The sequence below is a fragment of the Oncorhynchus masou genome, chromosome 28 (assembly GCF_036934945.1).
Source record: "Oncorhynchus masou masou isolate Uvic2021 chromosome 28, UVic_Omas_1.1, whole genome shotgun sequence".
Classification (NCBI taxonomy): Eukaryota; Metazoa; Chordata; class Actinopteri; order Salmoniformes; family Salmonidae; genus Oncorhynchus; species Oncorhynchus masou.
The window spans coordinates 69,188,889-69,210,125 of record NC_088239.1 but is presented as its reverse complement, the minus strand read 5'-3'; the positions used below and the strand labels follow the sequence as shown (position 1 = coordinate 69,210,125).

Below are 21,237 nucleotides of genomic sequence, written 5' to 3'. Positions count from 1 at the left end.
AAGCAAAATCCTATGCACTCCTCGTCTCCTGCCTCAGATGATAGAGAAGCTCACCCGCTGCTTTGCCTTCAGGTGGGTGATCGATTACTATCCGGAATTGGCGGGTGAACTCCTCAAAATGGTCCAGCGCTGCATCCTCCCTACTACACACAGCGCTGGCCCATTCCAGGGCTTTCCCGGTGAGGCATGAGACGAGGGCGTAACTCTTCTCACGGTCAGATGGTACTGGGGAGGCCGTGGCTAGATACAAGTTCAGTTTAAGGAGGAAACCCTGGCAGCCGGCAGTATCTCCGTTGTATCCTGTAGGTAGAGATAAATGGATCTTATATTCCGGAGAGGAAAAAACGTTGACGGGAGATTCCGGTTGTGGTGATGATGGTGCTGGAGAAACTCCCTGTCTCTCCCAGCGATCCATTTTCATGACAATGTGATCCATGATGGAGCTGATAACGTCAAGCTCCCTCGCTTGTTCTTGAACGCGTTCCTCCAGGTCCATGGGCATAGTGTCCTCTCCTGCTGACTTCATATATGGTCAGAGATTCTGTCATGCGTAGGTGTAATAGGTGGCAGGGAAGTCAGGCGCAGGAGAGTCAAATGGAGTGTAAAATGGAGTCTTTTAATAAAGTCCACGGAGTATGCTCCATAACACTAAATGTACATAACAAACAAACATGGGTACAAGGACCCGACGCGCACCAATACAACAAACACACTACACTGACAATAAAACAATCTCTGACAAAGACATGAGGGGAAACAGAGGGTTATATACACAACAGGTAATGAATGGGATTGAAAACAGGTGTGTGGGAAGACAAGACAAAACAAATGGAAAATGAAAAAAGGATCAATGATGGCTAGAAGACCGGTGACGTCGAATGCCAAGCACCGCCCGAACAAGGAGAGGCAACAACTTCGGCAGAAGTCGTGACACTCATACACTACCCCAACTAGACATTTCCACAGGGGTGACTGAACTAAACCAATCTCCAATACTTACTCATACACTACCCCAACTATACATTTCCCTTGGTGTGACTGAATTAAACCAATCTCAATCCTTCTCACCCCCCCCCCTTAAATGATTTAGATGCACTATTGTAAAGTGGCTGTTCCACTGATGTCAGAAGGTGAATTCACCAATTTGTAAGTCGCTCTGGATAAGAGCGTCTGCTAAATGACTTAAATGTTAAAATGTTAAATGACTGAATTAAACAAATCTCCAATACTTACTCATACACAACCCCATCTATATATTTCCCCAGGGGTGACTAAACTAAACCATCTCCAATCCTTACTCATACACTACCCCAACTATAGTTTTCCCTTTGGGTGACTGAACTAAACCAATCTCCAACACTTACTCATACACTACCCCAACTATACATTTCCCCAGGGGTGACTGAACTAAACCAATCTCCAATACTCACTCATACACTACCTTGACTATACATTTCCTCAGGGGTGACTGAACTAAACCAATCTCCAATACTTACTCATACACTACCCCAACTATACATTTCTCCAGGGGTGACTGAACTAAACCAATCTCCAATACTCACTCATACACTACCTTGACTATACATTTCCTCAGGGGTGACTGAATTAAACCAATCTCCAATACTTACTCATACACTACCCCATCTATACATTTCCCCAGGGGTGACTGAATTAAACCATCTCCAATCCTTACTCATACACTACCCCAACTATACATTTCCCCAGGGGTGACTGAACTAAACCAATCTCCAATACTCACTCATACACTACCTTGACTATACATTTCCTCAGGGGTGACTGAACTAAACCAATCTCCAATACTCACTCATACACTACCTTGACTATACATTTCCTCAGGGGTGACTGAACTAAACCAATCTCCAATACTTACTCATACACTACCCCATCTATACATTTCCCCAGGGGTGACTGAATTAAACCATCTCCAATCCTTACTCATACACTACCCCAACTATACATTTCCCCAGGGGTGACTGAACTAAACCAATCTCCAATACTTACTCATACATTTCCTCAGGGGTGACTGAACTAAACCAATCTCTAATACTTACTCATACACTACCCCAACTATACATTTCCCCAGGGGTGACTGAACTACACCAATCTCCAATACTTACTCATACACTGGTTGGCAGAGTCTCCGGTGGCCCTGGCCCAAGGCCTGTCCTGGTAGAATGGGTGACACCTCTGGCAGTCCACCCCGACAGTGTGATGCTGGCAGTCACACACCAGAGCCCCCTGCTCGTCCAACACACACACACTGCCATGGCCATTACACTTACACCTGGCGGATAAAGATGGAGAGGTGTGTTTGTACCCACACTCACATTTACAGATATACTCTTGTATGGACTCGAACTTACAGTATATGCACTGGGCGCACACATGTGCACGCATGTACGAATACGCACACACACAAACACACACACACACACACACATAAAAGGAAATTAACAGAGAACAGAGAATAGGACAGAACGGAGGAGATGTAAAATGAGAAAGTATTTTCACTGTGACTTTTCACCTCCCATTACCTATCAGTCGCAGATACAGTACATCGCCTTGGATAACGTGGGGTTTTATACCCTTCAGTGAATACTGTTCTGCTCATCTCCCCTGTGTGTCCAACTCTCGTCTGCACAAGATGTCCCTGAGCGTAAACAACTTCAACTACCAGTCACTGTGTGTGTATGTGTGTGCATGTGTGTTATTGTGCTATATATCAAGTTATGCATATCCTTTCCAACCAGTCAAGAAAATACCATGTCCTATGTCTAGAAGTCATTTAATGATCAAGGATGTTTGGCCAATAGCTGTTAGCTGAGGCCCTATCTTTACTGTCACACGGTGAGGATGACAGTGTCTTATTCTCCTTGTTGTGTTGACTCTGTATGGTGACTGCCTGCATCCCAACTGACACCCTCTTCCCTATACAGTGCATTACTTTTGACTAGAGCTCTTTGGGCCTTGGTAAAAAGTAGTGCATGAAATAGAGTTCCATTTGGGGTGCATCCTCTGTCATTGGTTCTGCAGAGGGCCTTTCTGTGAGGGAAGAGGGGGGCTTATCATCGCCTGTCCCTGCCAGATTTAACCAGCTGTCCCAGATCCAGACTCTTTATGCTAACGGCTCCCAATCAGTTATTTCTGTTTCTGTTGTTGTTGTTGTTGTGACAAGGAAGTTGTTAGTAAGAAAGTGAAAATTGCCCCCAACCACCAACTCAGATGTCTCTAGTAGTAAACTCTGAGGTAATCTTGACAACCACGATAATGAATATGGCACAGAGAATAGCTCATATAGCAGCTTAGTAGTCCATCAGTTCTGGACCATTTCTTTTTACTATTTTTTTGAGTTACTATACTCCACTAGCTGACCATTTAATCCAACACATTGACATACCCTGACACTAATTGTGTCCATTCATAACATTCAGGGTGCGAATTGACCAAGCGATAAGTGCTAGCACTGCTCTGGCCAATCCAACAAGCTAGGCTGACTACGCAGGCCCAACAAGTTGTCAGCTTGCCCCCCTTCATTTCCTCAGGTGTCATGGTGACATTGTTGGGTCATTTGTCAAACTGTCACCCCTCGCTTTGATCATAAACACTTATGACAGGTGTCAGATCCTGTTGAAGCAGTGAAGGCTTCATCTCAACTACTTAAGAAGGTTCATGTTATTGTGCCGTGCCCATGGACATCCTGTCTGTGCTGCCCGCCTCCTGTTGTCCCTTCTCGTTACTGTGAGGAATAAGCCCAGGGACCAGCAGACCCGTGTTCAAGTATTATTTGAAATCTTTCAAATACTTGGAGTGTTTGCTCTGGTCTACCCGGAGTGCCAGATGTGCCGGGTTTGACGTTTTTGAATAATTTCAAATAGAATTTGAACCCAGGTCTGAGGACAAGAGACAGAGCGGGGACCGTGATGGAAAAGATATGGGGACAGAGGAGGATGATGTGGCTCTGTTCTTTTTAGGGGGGAACTTGGTAGATTGTAGCCTTACAATCTAATGTCCAGGACCATATAGTACACAGAGAGGGAGGAAATGTGGAGAAGCATTTTATTATCTGATTTAATATCTATTTTATTATCTACAAAATGGGGCACTATAACGAGCTGGGTTGTTGTTTCATAGTCGAGTCTGTCTGAGAAATGAGCAAAGACGACGATAAATCAAAGCAAACAGGCTCTCTCTCTTCTTCTCTCCCTCTCTTCTTCGCTCCTTCTCTTGTTCTCTCCCTTTTCTCTCCATCCCTCTCTTAGACTTCAGGTGTGTGTTACCTGGCGCCTACGGAGAAATCAGAGATGGCGTAGAAGTAGGATCGCAGCACCTTGTCGTCATTGAAGAACTCATCTCCGAATGTGTTGAGCCTGTCCAGAGAGATGAGCAGGTCAGTGGCTGTCACCCACTCCTAAAGGATGAGACAAGGAGAGGGGGATGAGGAGGAGGGGATGGAGGGATGGTGGCTGTCAGCTACTCCTAAAGAGTGGGACCGAGACGAGAGGGACACGAGCGGGAAGGGTTAGATCGGTCGGAGGTAAGTAATGGGTTGAGATGGAGAACAAAAGGAAAGGTAAAGACAGATTCAGGCTCGGTCAGAAGGTGGAGGAAGAATAGGATGGGAGAGAAAGGGGGGAGAGAGAGAAAGATAGAAAGCGAATGGGAGTCAAGAGAAAGAGGGGAAGGGCAGGGTGTGGCTCTGAAAGAGATATAATAGAAGAACGAAATAAGAAATAAATAGAGAGGAAATGAGTAGAAGAGATAAAGAGATGATATAAACTCGAGAGGAGACTTGGTACAGGGTTCCCAGACTCTTTCATTATAATGGATAAGGTTTTAGCAGCACACATATATGATGACAGCTACAGTATATGAAGCTGAACGCACCATGGAGGGGCTGAATTGGAACAGTTAAATGGAATAGATTGTGAGAGGTGGAGACGAAGCGAGGGAGGGGAGAGGAAAGAAAGAGGGAAAGACAAACAGCAGGATAAAGGTAAACAGAAGAGAGAATAGGGGGAGGAAGATCAAACAGGGTCAGTTGAGGAGAGAACAAAAGGAGAAAAGATGTAATAAGGGAATATTTCTCTCCTCACAACTTTAAAACAAATAGATTACAGAAACATTGTGTCTTTCACTTGGCTGGTTGGGGACTCTGTGGACTGTATGGCATCCCGAGAAAGCCGGTTTTAATTCTGTGTTGTGTTTTCTGTACACTCTCCCCTGAGGGGTGTTTGAAGTAGGGGACCAGGGGAATGAGAGGAACGGGAGGAGAGTGGAGAGGATAGGCCTCAGACGAACAACATGTGGAACAGTTGGGTACGTGTACTGTACGCCTGCCTCAAGATCTCCTGGCTAGCATGCCATACCAAGGACTAGGGGAATTGGGTAGATCTCCTGGCTAGTATGCCGTACCAAGGACTAGGGGAATTGGGTAGAACTCCTGGCTAGCATGCCGTACCAAGGACTAGGGGAATTGGGTAGATCTCCTGGCTAGTATGCCGTACCAAGGACTAGGGGAATTGGGTAGATCTCCTGGCTAGTATGCCGTACCAAGGACTAGGGGAATTGGGTAGAACTCCTGGCTAGCATGCCGTACCAAGGACTAGGGGAATTGGGTAGAACTCCTGGCTAGCATGCCGTACCAAGGACTAGGGGAATCCTGGCTAGATCTCCAGGCTAGCATGCCGTACCAAGGACTAGGGGAATTGGGTAGATCTCCTGGCTAGCATGCCGTACCAAGGACTAGGGGAATTGGGTAGATCTCCTGGCTAGCATGCCGTACCAAGGACTAGGGGAATTGGGTAGATCTCCTGGCTAGCATGCCGTACCAAGGACTAGGGGAATTGGGTAGATCTCCTGGCTAGCATGCCGTACCAAGGACTAGGGGAATTGGGTAGAACTCCTGGCTAGCATGCCGTACCAAGGACTAGGGGAATTGGGTAGATCTCCTGGCTAGCATGCCGTACCAAGGACTAGGGGAATTGGGTAGATCTCCTGGCTAGCATGCCGTACCAAGGACTAGGGGAATTGGGTAGATCTCCTGGCTAGCATGCCGTACCAAGGACTAGGGGAATTGGGTAGCACCTTGTATGATGTTGATTCTTATTTAATACAGTTAGCCTATAGGACCACATATATGAGAACATGTGACAACTCGACTTCAAGAAAAAGAAAAGTAGGGTATTTTTCTCTATAGCAAGATGGAAACATAGTGAAGACTAATTAAGTCTACAATATTGTTTTCAAACACTATGTATTTATTTTTATTTTTTTATTTTTTTCACCTTTACTTAACCAGGTAGGCTAGCTAACTTTATATTTAGCGCTGCCTCAAAGACTATTATTCTATCAGGCAGTCTAAGAGTCTCTCTGATTGTTGTTTGTAAGAGATTCTGTAAGGTCACCTGTGAGTTAGCGTGGAGAGAAGTGGTGCGTGGGTCAGCAGTTTGTTCACCCCACCCACCCACAACTGTTAATAACCCATCCGCATCCGCTACATGTGATAAAGTGAAAATATGAGGCCCACACCCAACCCTAACCCGCAAATATAGAAAATGCGCCATAGACTACAGTCAAAGACTGCAGAATGATTTTTGACAGGGGGTTGTTTTGCCTGATTTAAATAGGTGTCTGCTTATAATTTCTGACATTTTGGTAGGCTATTTGTCAGTCAACCTGTCTGTAATTAGATACATGTAACTTCTCTTTTGTCATTATATGTTGCCCTCAAAGACTAAATAAACCCTTGCCCAACAGAATAATGTAATAGAATTCATGATACAATCTAGTTGACATCGCTAAAGTTTTCTCTGTCATCTTTCGCGAAGAAAAGACGTTAAGGGACTGGGTGAAAATATAATAAAGCAACAAAAATAAAAACAGGAAAGATTTTCTGTGCAAAATGTACAAATTGCATACGTTTGACTGGATGTAAGGATAAACAAAGCTGTGAAAATGACCCAATGTGTTTCTGATAAGATTTAAGTTCGTCTTCGATGCATATTTTATTTGGGAGAAATACTATCAGCTTTTATGATGAAGACAGCACCTCTACAGATGGTATCTAACTGAACAATACATTCTCTCAAGGTGCAGAAAGAAATACACCATATTCCTCCACTCCTGTTCCCAAGTCCAAATGTTGCTTTGGTATATCATGTTATATCAAATGTTTAATTCTGCAGGAGTTATTATTAAGGCTTGAGCCCTATTCGCACAGGCCAGTATTATTAGAGTATTATTAGAGAACGTTGGTTATGTATTTATTACCCCAGAATGTCCGTTATTCCAGAGGAAGATTCAGGTGGGATAAGTTTTTTCCAAACTGCCACCTGTAGTTCTTCCATAATTTTTTAATCTTTTTAATACATCAACTGTTATGATGGAAGCCAGGAGGTTTTTTTCTAGGTGTGAAGATATTTCAACAAGTCCAGGCGATAACAGGCTACACTAACAAATCAAGCTTTTGGTTCGCAAGTTTCTAAACCATATCAAACCAGCTTTGGTATAGTGTTGCCATAATATTTGAATTGAGGAAGTGTGATCATAATCATTCAAATATTTTAGTGATCCGCAGTAGAAGACGTCCTAAAAGCAACCCAGTCTTCAGATGTTAGCCAAAACAGCTAACTTGAACTTGATATGCATTTTTAGGCTATGGATGAGAAAGTGAACTTGTTTAGCTCAGTTTAGCTCAGTTGTATGCTGCTTTGGGATCTATTAACAGAAAGTGTTTCATTAAATAGGCACAATATGTTTTACCATGCATTTGCCGATGTCCAATTAACTTGCACAAAACAAATAAACCAAAGCATTCACTGTGAAAGTTGCTATATATAGGCCCTTCATATATATTTTATGCACATCACTTTGTTAAATTTATCGAGTCAGTCATTGTTTTCTTGCTCAAACCGCAAGCAACACCTGTAAAACTCTGATATTTCTCTCAAAACACAGGGATGTCGATTCTCATAAGGACGAGTATTATCAGAGGACTTTGGAGTTTGCCACAAAAACAGTAGGTTATTCTGGTTAGTCAATGAACAAGATTTCAGTTTCCATTTAACCCATCTACACAGTAGGCTACAGTTCCCTTGACATGCCATAGGCCTATTTGAAGTCTTGTCTTGTGACTGTCGAATTTGTATAGCGCCTCACAATCATCATCCTCTTTGCCACTTCACCAAATCTTTTCAAAACATTACTTTTCTGGCCATCCTTTTTCTTTATTTTCAACTCTCCTTTCGCAGCTTTTGTCTTCTTGAATTAAACTTCAACACTTCAACACAACTTCAACTTTTCTGCCCGTCACCAAAAGCATTATTTGGCGATTGGCTGTGTAGGCAATTTGGCGTGAGTACAGTTAAGCCCTAAAGCTTAGGCTTATAAACTAATACCAGATAGCCTAAAATAATGTAAGATAAACCTCAATGTAGACTACATAAATTGCACAATAATTACACATATATGGATTTTTTTAAGGTATTGTTTAATGACCCTAAACCCGTCCAACCCACGGATATAACCGTGGGGACTGCAGGTTATGAGTCAAGCCGCGCATCACTAGTGGAGAGTCAAATGGTCATGAAGCCTGTTTGGAACGTGTTGGAAATCTAGAACACATGTGTTCAACACAGAAACAGTAGGACTCCTGGACCTTGGTGACTTATGTGGGTCAACAGGGCCAGACCTGGGTTAGACCTGGGTCAGATGTGTTAACATTGTGGATGGGTACTACTGCTTGGAGCTGGATCAAATGTTCAAATCCAGGTCAACATAACAGTGAAAATAGCTGAGAATTAGACCAAAACAATCATAGAAAGTGGTCATTTGTAATATGTGGACAATGTCCTTTGGAGTTAATGTGGTGATCAGTAAATATCCTTTATTCTCACTCTCCTGTTACTTTATTAGCTCTCTGTCTCTGTGTCTCTCTGCCTGTCTATTTCTCTGTCTCTCTCTCTGTCTCGCTGTCCATTTCTGTCTCTCTGTCTCTCTATCTGTCTCTCTGTCTGTGTCTCTCTCTTCCCCCTCCTCTCTCTCTCTCTCTCTCTCTCTCTGTGTGTCTCCCTGTCTCTCTTTCCCTCTGTCTGTGTCTCTCTCTCTGTATCTCTGTCTCTGTCTCTCTGTCTCTCTGTCTCTCTCTCTCTGTCTCTCTGTCTGTCTCTCTCTCTATCTCTCTCTCTTTCCCTCTCTCTGTCTCTCTGTCTGTCTCTCTCTCTCTCTTTGTCTCTCTCGCTGTCTCCCCTCATATGCCCCCAGCCTTACCTTCACATTTTGCCTTTCACAACCATTTATTTTACTACCGCTTTCTCTCCTCCTTCTCACCTCTCTCTCTCCATCTCTCCTCAGGGAGCCCTTGAGGAGGGTGTGCCTTGTGTTTGTGAGCTGCCTGTTTCACAGCAGCACGGTGCAGAGCAGAGCTCGGGTTTGGACGCTGCTGAACGACCCCAGTGACCAGGGGCTGCCGGTGGAAGCGTACATTCATCCTTCACGCACTCCCGCCTGCCCGCCGCTCCCAGTACCATCATCAATGGGGGAAGACAGGGAATAGGGGTTTTAAAAGGGGGGTGGTGGGGAGGTGGGGGAGTAGGGGGGTGCTGGCTGTTTGGTAACAAATTGAGGAGAGGAAGGGGGAAATAATGAGGGGAGGAGAAGAGGAGGGGAAGTTGAGGAGAGGAGCAAAGAAGGAGAGGAAATGATGTCAGTGGAGCGAGTGTCTTCAAACCATGTTTGAAGAAGGAATTTGAATAGGGAAGTTAAAGAATACAGGGGAGAGCTTATTCTAATTCAGGGCAGGAAGGGAATGATGGGAAACAAAACAGATAACTTCTCCATACATTTTCATACTCTCTCTCCTGCTCTATCTCCCTCCCTCTTGTTTTCCTTCACACCTCAACAACCACAGCAATGTTAGAGGAGAGCCAAGAGTTTGGGAGATGCATCAGTTTGAAGTTAGTCTCAGAAAACTTTTCCCCTCACCTTGCTGGGATCTGGATCAGAATTCTGAGAACAATATTGTGCTATATCATAGACATGAATGAATGCTGATTGGTTGATGATAAGCGTCCAGCTTCGGAAACCAATCCACGATGAGGATATCTTACTGCAGTCACTTCCTGACATGTAATCCATTCTGACCAATGATCAATAGCCAAAATCAGGTGATCAGGGATCCGTCCACCATTACTCTCTGTTATAAATAGCATCATGTCTCCAGAGGCAAAAGTTAAAGAACAGAAGTAAGTAAGAGGAGATACTCTTTGATCAACTATATCCTGGAGTCCTCCTCGTTATAGATTTAAAACAACCAACTCAGGATGATTCAACCCTCCCAAACCTCTTTTTGATGCTTATTTCTCTATCTCTCTCCTCCTCCCTCTCTCTCTATTTATCTCTCTATTCCTTTCTCTCTCTCAGTTTGTCTAAAACCTGCTGTAAGACAATGACAGAATGTAGTTTCATGAAGAAGCTTCACACAGGGGGTTATGCTAATGTTTACAGCTCTTAGTCGTGTCCATATCATGGGAATACTAAGGAAATAATAATGTTTTAAGGGGTCACAGAAATCATCTATTTTCCTTCACAAGCGTTGTCTTTTGTTCATTATTAAAACAGAACAGGTATTTGTATTTATTAAGGATCCCCATTAGCTGTGTGTGTGCGTTCCATAAGGTGTATTTTTTTAAATCACATTTTATTGCTTGCATCAGTTACCTGATGTGGAGTAGAGATCCATGTAGCCATGGCTCTATGTTGTACTGTGAGCCTCCCATAGTCTATTCTTGACTTGTGGATTGTGAAGAGACCTCTGGTGGCATGTCTTATGGGGTATGCTGTGTGCCAATAGTTAAAACAGACACCTCTGTGCAATCAGGATGTCAACACTTCTTACAAAAACAAGAAGAAATTAAGTTAATCTCTCCTCCATTTTTAGCCATGAGAGATTTACATACATATCATTAATGTTAGCTCTCCATGTACATTTAAGGGTAAGCCGTGCTGCCCTGTTCTGACTCAATTGTACATTTCCAAGTTCCCTCTTTGTAGCACCTGACCACTTGACTGAACACTAGTCCAGGTGTGTCAAAACTAGAGCCTTGTTGATAGTGTTGTTAAAAAGGCAGTCGCGCTTTATTATGGACAGACTTCTCCCCATCTTAGCATGATAGTTTTGACCATGACAATTTACAAATCAGGGTTACTCCAAGCAGTTTAGTCACCTCAACTTGCTCAATTTCCACATGATTTATTACAATATTTAGTTGAGGATTAGAGTTTAGTTAATGAGTTGTCCCAAATACAATACTTTTCATTTTTTAAACATTTAGGAATAACTTATTCCTTGCCACCCATTCTGAAATGAACCACAGTTCTATATTAAGTGTTGCAGTGATTTCACTCTCTCTAGTAGCTGACGTGCATAGTGTTGAGTCATCCGCATACATAGATACACTTCACTCAAAGCCAGTGCCATGTCATTAGTAAAGATGGAATAAAGTAAGGGTTCCAGACAGCTGCCCTGTGGATTTCCTGATTTTACCTGGATTATGTTGGAGAGTGTTCCATTAAAGAACAACCTTGGTGGTCTGTTAGACAGATAACTCTTCATCCACAATATAGCAGGGGGTGTAAAGCCATAACACATACGTTTTTCCATTAGCAGACTATGATTGATAATGTCAAAAGCAGCACTGAAGTCTAACAAAATGTCTCTCAGCTAATCATTAGTAATTTGTGTAAGTACCGTGCTTGTTGATTGTCCTTCCCTTTAAGCGTGCTGAAAGTATGTTGTCAAATTGTTTACAGTAAAATAGCCTTGTATCTGGGCAAAAATTTTGTTCTTTCTAAGGGTTGGTAACAGGCTGATTGATTGGTTATTTGAGCCAGTAAAGGGGGCATTACTATTCTTGGGTAGCATAATTACTTTTGCTTCCCCCCAGGCCTGAGGGCACACACTTTCTAGTAGGCTTAGATTGAAGATATGGCAAATAGGAGTGGTATTCTTGTCCGCTATTATCCTCAATAATTTTCCATCCAAGTAGTCAGACCCCGGTGACTTGTCATTGTTGATAGACAACCATAATTTCCCTCTTCCACACTCACTTTTACAGAATTCTAAATTACAATGCCAGTCCTTCATAATTTGATCTGATATACTTGGATGTGTAGTGTCAGTGTTTGTTGCTGGCATGTCATTCCAAAATTTGCTAATCTTGCCAATAAAAAAAAATTATTAAAGTAATTGGCAATATCATTTGGTTTTGTGATGAATGAGCCATCTGATTCAATGAATGATGCAGCTGAGTTTGCCTTTTTGCCCAGAATGTAATTTAAGTTGCTCCAAAGTTTGTAAAATGTTTTATTTCACCTTTATTTAACCAGGTAGGCCAGTTGAGAACAAGTTCTCATTTCCAACTGTGACCTGGCCAAGATTGTCACGCCCTGGTCTTAGTATTTTGTGTTTTCTTTATTTATTTGGTCAGGCCAGGGTCTGACATGGGTTTTGGTATGTGGTGTGTTTTGTCTTGTGGTTTTTCGTAGGTATTGGGATTATGGCTTAGTGGTGTTTTCTATCATAGTCTATGGCTGTCTGAAGTGGTTCTCAATCAGAGGCAGGTGTTTAGCGTTGTCTCTGATTGGGAACAATATTTAGGCAGCCATATTCTTTGAGTGTTTCGTGGGTGATTGTTCCTGTGTTAGTTTGCAGCAGTATAGGCTGTTTCGGTTTTCACGTTACGTTTCTTGTTTTGTAGTGTTTGTGTTTATTTGTTTTATTAAACATGAATCTAAATAGCCACGCCGCATTTTGGTCCGACTCTCCTTCACATGAAGAAAACCGTTGCAGAATCACCCACCACAACAGGACCAAGCGGCGTGGTGAAGGGCAGCAGGAGCAACAGCAGCAGCAACAGAGGCAGCAGCAGGAGAAGCAGCAGCAGCAGCAGCAGCAGTGGGAGAGGCTGCATTATTTGGAAGACTGGACTTGGGAGAATGAGTTGGACGGTAAAGGACCCTGGGTACAGCCTGGAGAATATCGCCGCCCCAAAGAAGAACTGGAGGCAGCAAAAGCGGAGAGGCGCTGCTATGAGGAGGCAGCACGGCGACGCGGATGGAAGCCAGAGAGTCAGCCCCAAAAATGTATTGGGGGGGCACACAGGAAGTGTGGCGAAGCCAGGTAGGAGACCTGCGCCAACTTCCTGTGCTTACCGGGGGGCGAGAGAGACCGGGCAGGCAACGTGTTATGCGGTGGAGCGCACGGTGTCCCCAGTGCGGGCGCATAGCCCGGTGCGGTACATTCCAGCTCCGCGTATCGGCCGGGCTAGAGTGAGCGTCGAGCCAAATGCCATGAAGCCGGCTCTACGCATCTGGTCCCCAGTGCGTCTCCTTGGGCCGGCTTGCATGGCACCAGCCGTGCACACGGTGTCCCCGGTTCGCCTGCATAGCCCAGTGCGGGCTATTCCACCTCGCCGCACTGGCAGGGCGACCGGGAGTATTCAACCAGGTAAAGTTGGGCAGGCTCAGTGCTCAAGAGCTCCAGTGCGCCTGCACGGTCCGGTCTACCCAGTACCACCTCCACGCACCAGCCCTCCGGTGGCAGCTCTCCGCGCCAGGCTTCCTGTGCGTGTCCTCGGCCCAGTACCACCAGTGCCAGCATCACGTATCAGGCCTACAGTGCGCCTTGCCTCTCCAGCGCTGCCAGAGCCTTCCTCCTCTCCAGCGCTGCCGGAGTCTCCCGCCTGTTTAGCGCTGCCAGAGCTTTCCTCCTCTACAGCGCTGCCGGAGTCTCCCGCCTGTTCAGCGCTGCCAGAGCCTTCCTCCTCTCCAGCGCTGCCGGAGTCTCCCGCCTGTTTAGCGCTGCCAGAGCCTTCCGCCTCTACAGCGCTGCCGGAGTCTCCCGCCTGTTCAGAGCTGCTAGTCTGCAAGGAGCAGCCAGAGCTGCCAGTCTGCAAGGAGCTGCCAGAGCTGCCAGTCTGCATAGAGCAGCCAGTCTGCATGAAGCCGCCAAAGCTGCCAGTCTGCAAGAAGCCGCCAGAGCTGCCAGTCTGCAAGAAGCCGCCAGAGCTGCCAGTCTGCAAGAAGCCGCCAGAGCTGCCAGTCTGCATGGAGCAGCCAGAGCCGTCAGTCAGCATGGAGCAGCCAGAGCTGTCAGTCAGCATGGAGCAGCCAGAGCCGTCAGTCAGCATGGAGCAGCCAGAGCCGCCAGTCAGCCAGGATCTTCCAGATCCACCAGTCAGCCAGGATCCGCCAGTCAGCCAGACTCTACCAGATCCGCCAGTCAGCCAGGATCTTCCAGATCCGCCAGTCAGCCAGGATTCGTCAGTCAGCCAGACTCTTCCAGATCTGCCAGTCAGCCAAGATCTGCCGGAACCGCCAGTCAGCCAGGATCTGCCAGAACCGCCAGCCAGCCAGGATCTGCCAGAGACAACTACCTGCCTGAGCGTCCTCTCAGTGCTGAGCTCCTCTCAGTGCTGAACTTCCTCTCAGTGCTGAGCTTCCTCTCAGTCCCGAGCTACCCCTCAGTCCCGAGCTACCCCTCAGTCCCGAGCTGCCCCTCAGCCCAGTGGGGCCCTTGGTGAGGGCTACTAGGCCAAGGTCGGCGGCGAGGGTCGCCTATCTAAGGACGCAAGGAAAATGGACTAAGACTTTGTTGGAGTGGGGTCCATGTCCCGCACCGGAGCCGCCACCGTGGACAGACGCCCACCCGGACCCTCCCCTATGGGTTTAGGTGTGCGGCCGGGAGTCCGCACCTTGGGGGGGGGGGGGTTGTCACGCCCTGGTCTTAGTATTTTGTGTTTTCTTTATTTATTTGGTCAGGCCAGGGTGTGACATGGGTTTTGGTATGTGGTGTGTTTTGTCTTGTGGTTTTTCGTAGGTATTGGGATTGTGGCTTAGTGGTGTTTTCTAGCATAGTCTATGGCTGTCTGAAGTGGTTCTCAATCAGAGGCAGGTGTTTAGCGTTGTCTCTGATTGGGAACAATATTTAGGCAGCCATATTCTTTGAGTGTTTCGTGGGTGATTGTTCCTGTGTTAGTTTGCACCAGTTTAGGCTGTTTCGGTTTTCACGTTACGTTTCTTGTTTTGTAGTGTTTATGTGTTTATTTGTTTTATTAAACATGAATCTAAATAGCCACGCCGCATTTTGGTCCGACTCACCTTCACATGAAGACAACCGTTACAATGATAAAGCAAAGCAGTGTGACAGAAACAACAACACAGAGTTACACATGGAATAAACAAACGTACAGTCAATAACACAATACAAAAAAAAATATATACAGTGTGTGCAAATGAGGCAAGATAAGGGAGGTAAGGCAATAAATTGTCCGTAGTGGCGAAGAAAAAACAATTTAGCAATTAAACACTGGCGAGATAGATGTGCAGAAGATGAATGTGCAAGTAGAGATACTGGGGTGGAGGAGCAAGTTAATAGCAAATTAATAACAATATGGGGATGATGAAGTTGGATGGACTATTTACAGATGTGCTATGTACAGGTGCAATGATCAGTGAGCTGCTCTGACAGCTGATGCTTAAAGTTAGTGAGGGAGAAATGAGTCTCCAGCTTCAGTGATTTTTGAAATTTGTTCCAGTCATTGGCAGCAGAAAACTGTAAGGAAAGGCAGCCAAAGGAGGAATTGGCTTTGGGGGTGACCAGTGACCTGCTGGAGCGCGTGCTACGGGTGGGTGCTGCTATGGTGACCAGTGAGCTGAGACAAGGTGGGGCTTTACCTAGCAAATACTTATAGATGACCTGGGGCCAGTGGGATTGGTGACGAATATGAAGCGAGGGCCAGCCAGCGAGCTACATCATCCCCCTAGTGTTTTTATTTACTGTTTTTTGCTATTTTGCACACCAGTATTTCTACTTGCATATCATCATCTGCACATCTATCACTCCATTGTTAATTTGCTAAGTTGTAATTGCTTCGCTACTATGGCCTATTTATTACCTTACCTCCTTACTCCATTTGCGCACACTGTATATAGATTTTTCTATTGTTATTGACTGTACTTTTGTCTATCCCATGTGTAACTCTGTGTTGTTGCTTTTTGTCGCACTGCTTTGCTTTATCTTGGCCAGGTCGCAGTTGTAATGAGAACTTGCTCTCAACTGGCCTGCCTGGTTAAATAAAGGAGAAAAAAATATATACATATATATAATTTACCAGTTTCATAGTGTAGTTTATTCTTCTTTTTATTCAGATTAGTTTATTCAGTTTAGATTTCTCATTTTGTAGTACATTTGCCAATCGGTTGTGCAGCCAGACTCATTTGCCATTCTTTTTGCCTCATCCCACTCAACCATATCATTTCTCAACCAAACCATTGTCATGTCTTTGGCTATGCCGGATTAAGTGATATTACATGCTATTCTATGAAATCCTTTCTCCGTAATTAATATTACCTGATTGAGCTAATCATGTAAATGTAATTAACTAGAAAGTCGGGGCACCACGAAATAATATTTATAGAGCTGTTATCTTCCGAATAAACTCTTAAAGACCTAGTAATATTTTACATCAATCCAGTCAATATTAATCGTCACCTTAATTCAGTCTCATCTGAAAGTTGTAAATTCTTGATTATCTTCCCGAACCCTGGCTAACAAGTTGAATCAGCAATACAAAATTGGGTTTAATGATTTATTTACTAAATACCTAACTAATCACACAGAATTACATATACACAGAATGAATTATACCTTGATTACAAATTACGTCATAAAGGAAAACGTCCCTAGCAGACGGAGCAGATATGACAGCTGGTTACACAAAAGAAAAGGGCTGGGTTTGAGTGAAAGAGCGGGAAGACTGAGGGACAAAGGGAGAAGCTGTGCTATCGTGCATACAGTATCTTATGCATTCTAAATTACCGCCCATTTGGAAAAGGAAAATGCAATAAATATTTACTCTGAGAAGCACACCGGAAGGTTGGTGGTAGATGGAAGGCCGTGTTGCCAAACTGAGTCCTTTGTCCTTTGAAGAATGTCTCTGGTGGTCAATTGGTTACGTTGTAGTAACGTCGTTGTGTGGTAGACGGGATACTCTGTCTGTTCTTCCTAGCCCGTGTTTGCAGCTGCTGTTGCTAACTCAACTGCTAGGAGGTATCACTTCTGTAGTGAATAAGAGTTCAAAGTTAATACCATTCGCAACCAAAGCTCACGCTGAGGTTGGCTTAGTTCTGTAGTTGACATTTTAGTCCTTTTAACACAGAGGCTGCAGACCTCACGTACTTGGAACAGGAGGTTACATTTTCATCAAGGCTTTATATAGTGGAGCGAGAAGGGTGTGTTTGAAAAGTTTTATAACCCATGTCTCTTCACAGGGGCGGGCCACTGATTGAGCAGAGCCCTAACCTTATGAAAACCCAAATCTCTCATTTGGAAGCTAAAATGACATTTCATCTCTTCACCAATAATTCTATATTCAAACATTTAAATTGAACAACAATTCCATGTGACTCCGAAACTACAATGTGCAGAGTTTGCGCTATAGAGTTTATGTCATCCTGTCATTGATGAGAATGTCCCAGATGACAACCGACCTGACATCATATTCGATATAGTGGGCGCTCTTTTAATTTCTGGATAAAAAATGTTCCCGTTTTAAACAAGATATTTTGTCACGAAAAGATGCTCGACTATGCATATAATTGACAACTTTGGAAAGAAAACACTCTGACGTTTCCAAAACTGCAAAGATATTATCTGTGAGTGCCACAGAACTGATGCTACAGGCGAAACCAAGATGAAATTTCAAACAGGAAATGGCCCAGATTTTGAAGGCGCTGTGTTCCAATGTCTCCTTATATGGCTGTGAATGCGCCAGGAATGAGCCTACACTTTCTGTCGTTTCCCCAAGGTGTCTGCAGCATTGTGACGTATTTTGTAGGCATATCATTAGAAGATTGACCATAAGAGACTACATTTACCAGGTGCCCGCTTGGTGGCCTATTGCGTAATCTCCAGCTGCGTGCATTTTTCCATTTGCTTCAGAGGAGAAACCCAACTGCCACGAATGATTTATCATCAAATAGATATGTGAAAAACACCTTGAGGTGTCACGCCTTGGTCTTAGTATTTTGTGTTTTAGATAATTAGTTGGCCAGGCCAGGGTGTGACATGGGTTTATGTTATTGTGTTGTTGTATTGTTTTTTTTGTAGGCATTGGGATTGTGGTTGATTAGGGGTGTGTTTAGTTTAGGTTTGGCTGCCTGAGGCGGTTCTCAATCAGAGTCAGGTGATTCTCGTTGTCTCTGATTGGGAACCGTATTTAGGTAGCCTGGGTTTCACTTTGTATTTCGTGGGTGATTGTTCCTGTCTCTGTGTAGTTTCACCAGATAGGCTGTACTTAGGTTTCACGTTCCGTTTTGTTGTTTTGTATTTGTCTCAGTATTTTCTTGTAATCGTTATTTGTTTCATTAAAAAACATGAGTAACCAACACGCTGCATTTCGGTCCGACTCTCTTGCGACAAACGAAGAACGCCGTTACATGAGGATTGATTCTAAACCACGTTTGCCATGTTTCTGTCGATATTATGGAGTTAATTTGGAAAAAAGTTTGCCGTTGTAATGACTGAATTTTCGGGGGGTTATCTTAGCCAAACGTGATGAACAAAACGGAGGATTTCTCCTACACAAATAATATTTTTGGAAAAACTGAACATTTGCTATCTAACTGAGAGTCTCCTCATTGAAAACATCCAAAGTTCTTCAAAGTTAAATTATTTTATTTAAATGCTTTTCTTGTTTTTGTGAAAATGTTGCCTGCTGAATGCTAGGCTTAATGCTATGCTAGCTATCAATACTCTTACACAAATGCTTGTGTAGCTATGGTTGAAAAGCATATTTTGAAAATCTGAGATGACAGTGTTGTTAACAAAAGGCTAAGCTTGTGAGTGAATATATTTATTTCATTTCATTTGCGATTTTCATGAATAGTTAACCTTGCGTTATGGTAATGAGCTTGAGGCTATGATTACGCTCCCGGATACGGGATTGCTCGACGCAAGAAGTTTTTAAGTACCACCGCATATGTTCAATTGGTCGGATTACCAGAATATAGTTCATTTCTCCCCACCTTCTGATGTTCCCAGAATCTCTATGTTAACTAAGGGGTTTTCAAATTTCACATCAGTAGGGTAGAGAGAGGAAAAAGGGGGGAGAGGTATTTATGACTGTCATAAACCTATCCCCAGGCCAACGTCATGACATCATTATTTTTTATTTATTTTTTACATCAGATGAAATCAAATTTTATTGGTAACATTCACATGGTTAGCAGATGTTAATGTGAATGTAGCGAAATGCTTGTGCTTCTAGGTCCGACTATGCAGTAATATCTAAGAAGTAATCTAACAAGTTCACAACAACTACCTTATACACACAAATAAACACAAATGTAAAGGGATGAGAAAGAATATGTGGATGAGCGATGATGAGATGGATGGATGAGGATGAGCATAGGCAAGATGCAGTAGATGGTATAGAATACAGTATACAGTATACAGTATATATACATATTAAAGTGGTGTTATTTAAAATGACTGGTGATAACTTTATTAAGTCCATTTATTGAAGTGGCCAGAGATTTGAGTCTATGTTGGCAGTAGCCTCTCTATGTTAGTGATGGCTGTTTAATAGTCTAATGGCCTTGAGAGAGAAGTTGTTTTTCAGTCTCTTGGTCTCAGCTTTGATGCGCCTGTACTGACCTCACCTTCTGGATGATAGCGGGGTGAACAGGCATTGGCTCGGGTGGTTGTTGTCCTTGATTATCTTTTTGGCCTTCCTGTGACATCGAGGGCTGTAGGTGTCCTGGAGGGCAGGTAGATTGCCCTTGGTGATGCGTTGTGCAGACCGCATTAACCTCTGAAGAGCCTTGCGGTTGAGGGTGGTGCAATTGCCGTACCAGGCGGTAATACAGCCCAACGGGATGCTCTCGATTGTGAATCTGTAAAAGTTTGTGAGTGTTTTAGATGACAAGTCACAAGTCGCGTTTTTACACCTTCTTCACCACGCTTGTCTGTGTGGGTGGACCATTTCAGTTTGTCCGTGATGTGTACACCGAGGAACTTAAAACTTTCCACCTTCTCAAATACTGTCCCATCGATGTGGATGCTGCTGTTTCCTGAAGTCCACAATCATGTCATTTTTTGTTGACGTTGAGTAAGAGGTTATTTTCCTGACACCATACTCTGAGGGCCCTCACCTCCTCCCACTACCACTGTAGTGCCGTCTGCAAACTTGATGATTGAGTTGGAAGCGTGCATGGCCACGCAGTCATGGTTGAACAGGGAGTAAAGGCTGAGAATGCACCCTTGTGGGGCCCCAGTGTTGAGGATCAGTGGGGTGGAGATGTTGTTTCCTACCTTCTCCACCTGCGGGCAGCCTGTCAGAATGTCCAGGACCCAGTTGCACAGGATGGGGTTGAGGCCCAGGGTCTCGAGCTTATTGACGAGTTTGGAGGGTATTATGGTATTAAATGCTGAACTGTGGTCAATGAACAGCATTCTTCCATTGGTATTGTCATGCCCTGATCTGTTTCACCTTTCCTTGTGATTGTCTCCACACTCTCCAGGTGTCGCTTATTTGCCCCAGTGTACTTTGTCTATGTTTCCAAGTCAACCAGCGTTTTTCCAGTTCTCCTGCTTTTTGCATTCTCCTTTTTCTCGTCCTCCCAGTTTTGACCATTGCCTGTTTCTGGACTTTGTACCCGCCTGCCTGACCATTCTGCCTGCCTTGACCATGAGCCTGTCTGCCACTCTGTACCTCCTGGACTCTGATCTGGTTTTGACCTTTTTGCCTGTCCACAACCATTCTCTTGACTACCCCTTTGGATGAATAAACATTGTACGACTCCAACCATCTGCCTCCTGTGTCTGTATTTGAGTCTTGTCTTGTGCCTTGATAGGTATTCCTCTTGTCCAGATGGGATAGGGCAGTGTGCAGTGTGATGGCGATTGCATCTTCAGTGGACCTATTGTGGCGGTAAGCAAATTGGACTGGGTCTAGGGTATCAGGTAGGGTGGATCCTTCACTCGTCTCTCAAAGCACTTCACGATGACAGAAGTGAGTGCAATGGGGCGACAGTAATTTGGTTCAGTTACCTTAGCTTTCTTGGGAACAGGAACAATGGTGGCCATCTTGAAGCACGTGGGGACAACAGGCTGGGATAGGGATTGGTTGAATATGTCCGTAAACACACCAGCCAGCT

General features: G+C 44.3%; 1 protein-coding gene across 1 annotated transcript in view; it reads right to left on the bottom strand.

Moving 5' to 3' along the window:
- The window catches only part of LOC135518155 (laminin subunit gamma-3-like), a 230,514-nt gene that overhangs the window by 166,287 nt on the left and 42,990 nt on the right, over positions 1-21,237 (bottom strand). Inside the window, exons 3-4 of the mRNA XM_064943080.1 lie at positions 4,299-4,429; positions 2,139-2,305 (exon numbers count right to left, since the gene is read on the bottom strand). Coding sequence (XP_064799152.1) covers positions 2,139-2,305; positions 4,299-4,429 — 298 coding nt within the window. The remainder of the gene's footprint in view (positions 1-2,138; positions 2,306-4,298; positions 4,430-21,237) is intronic.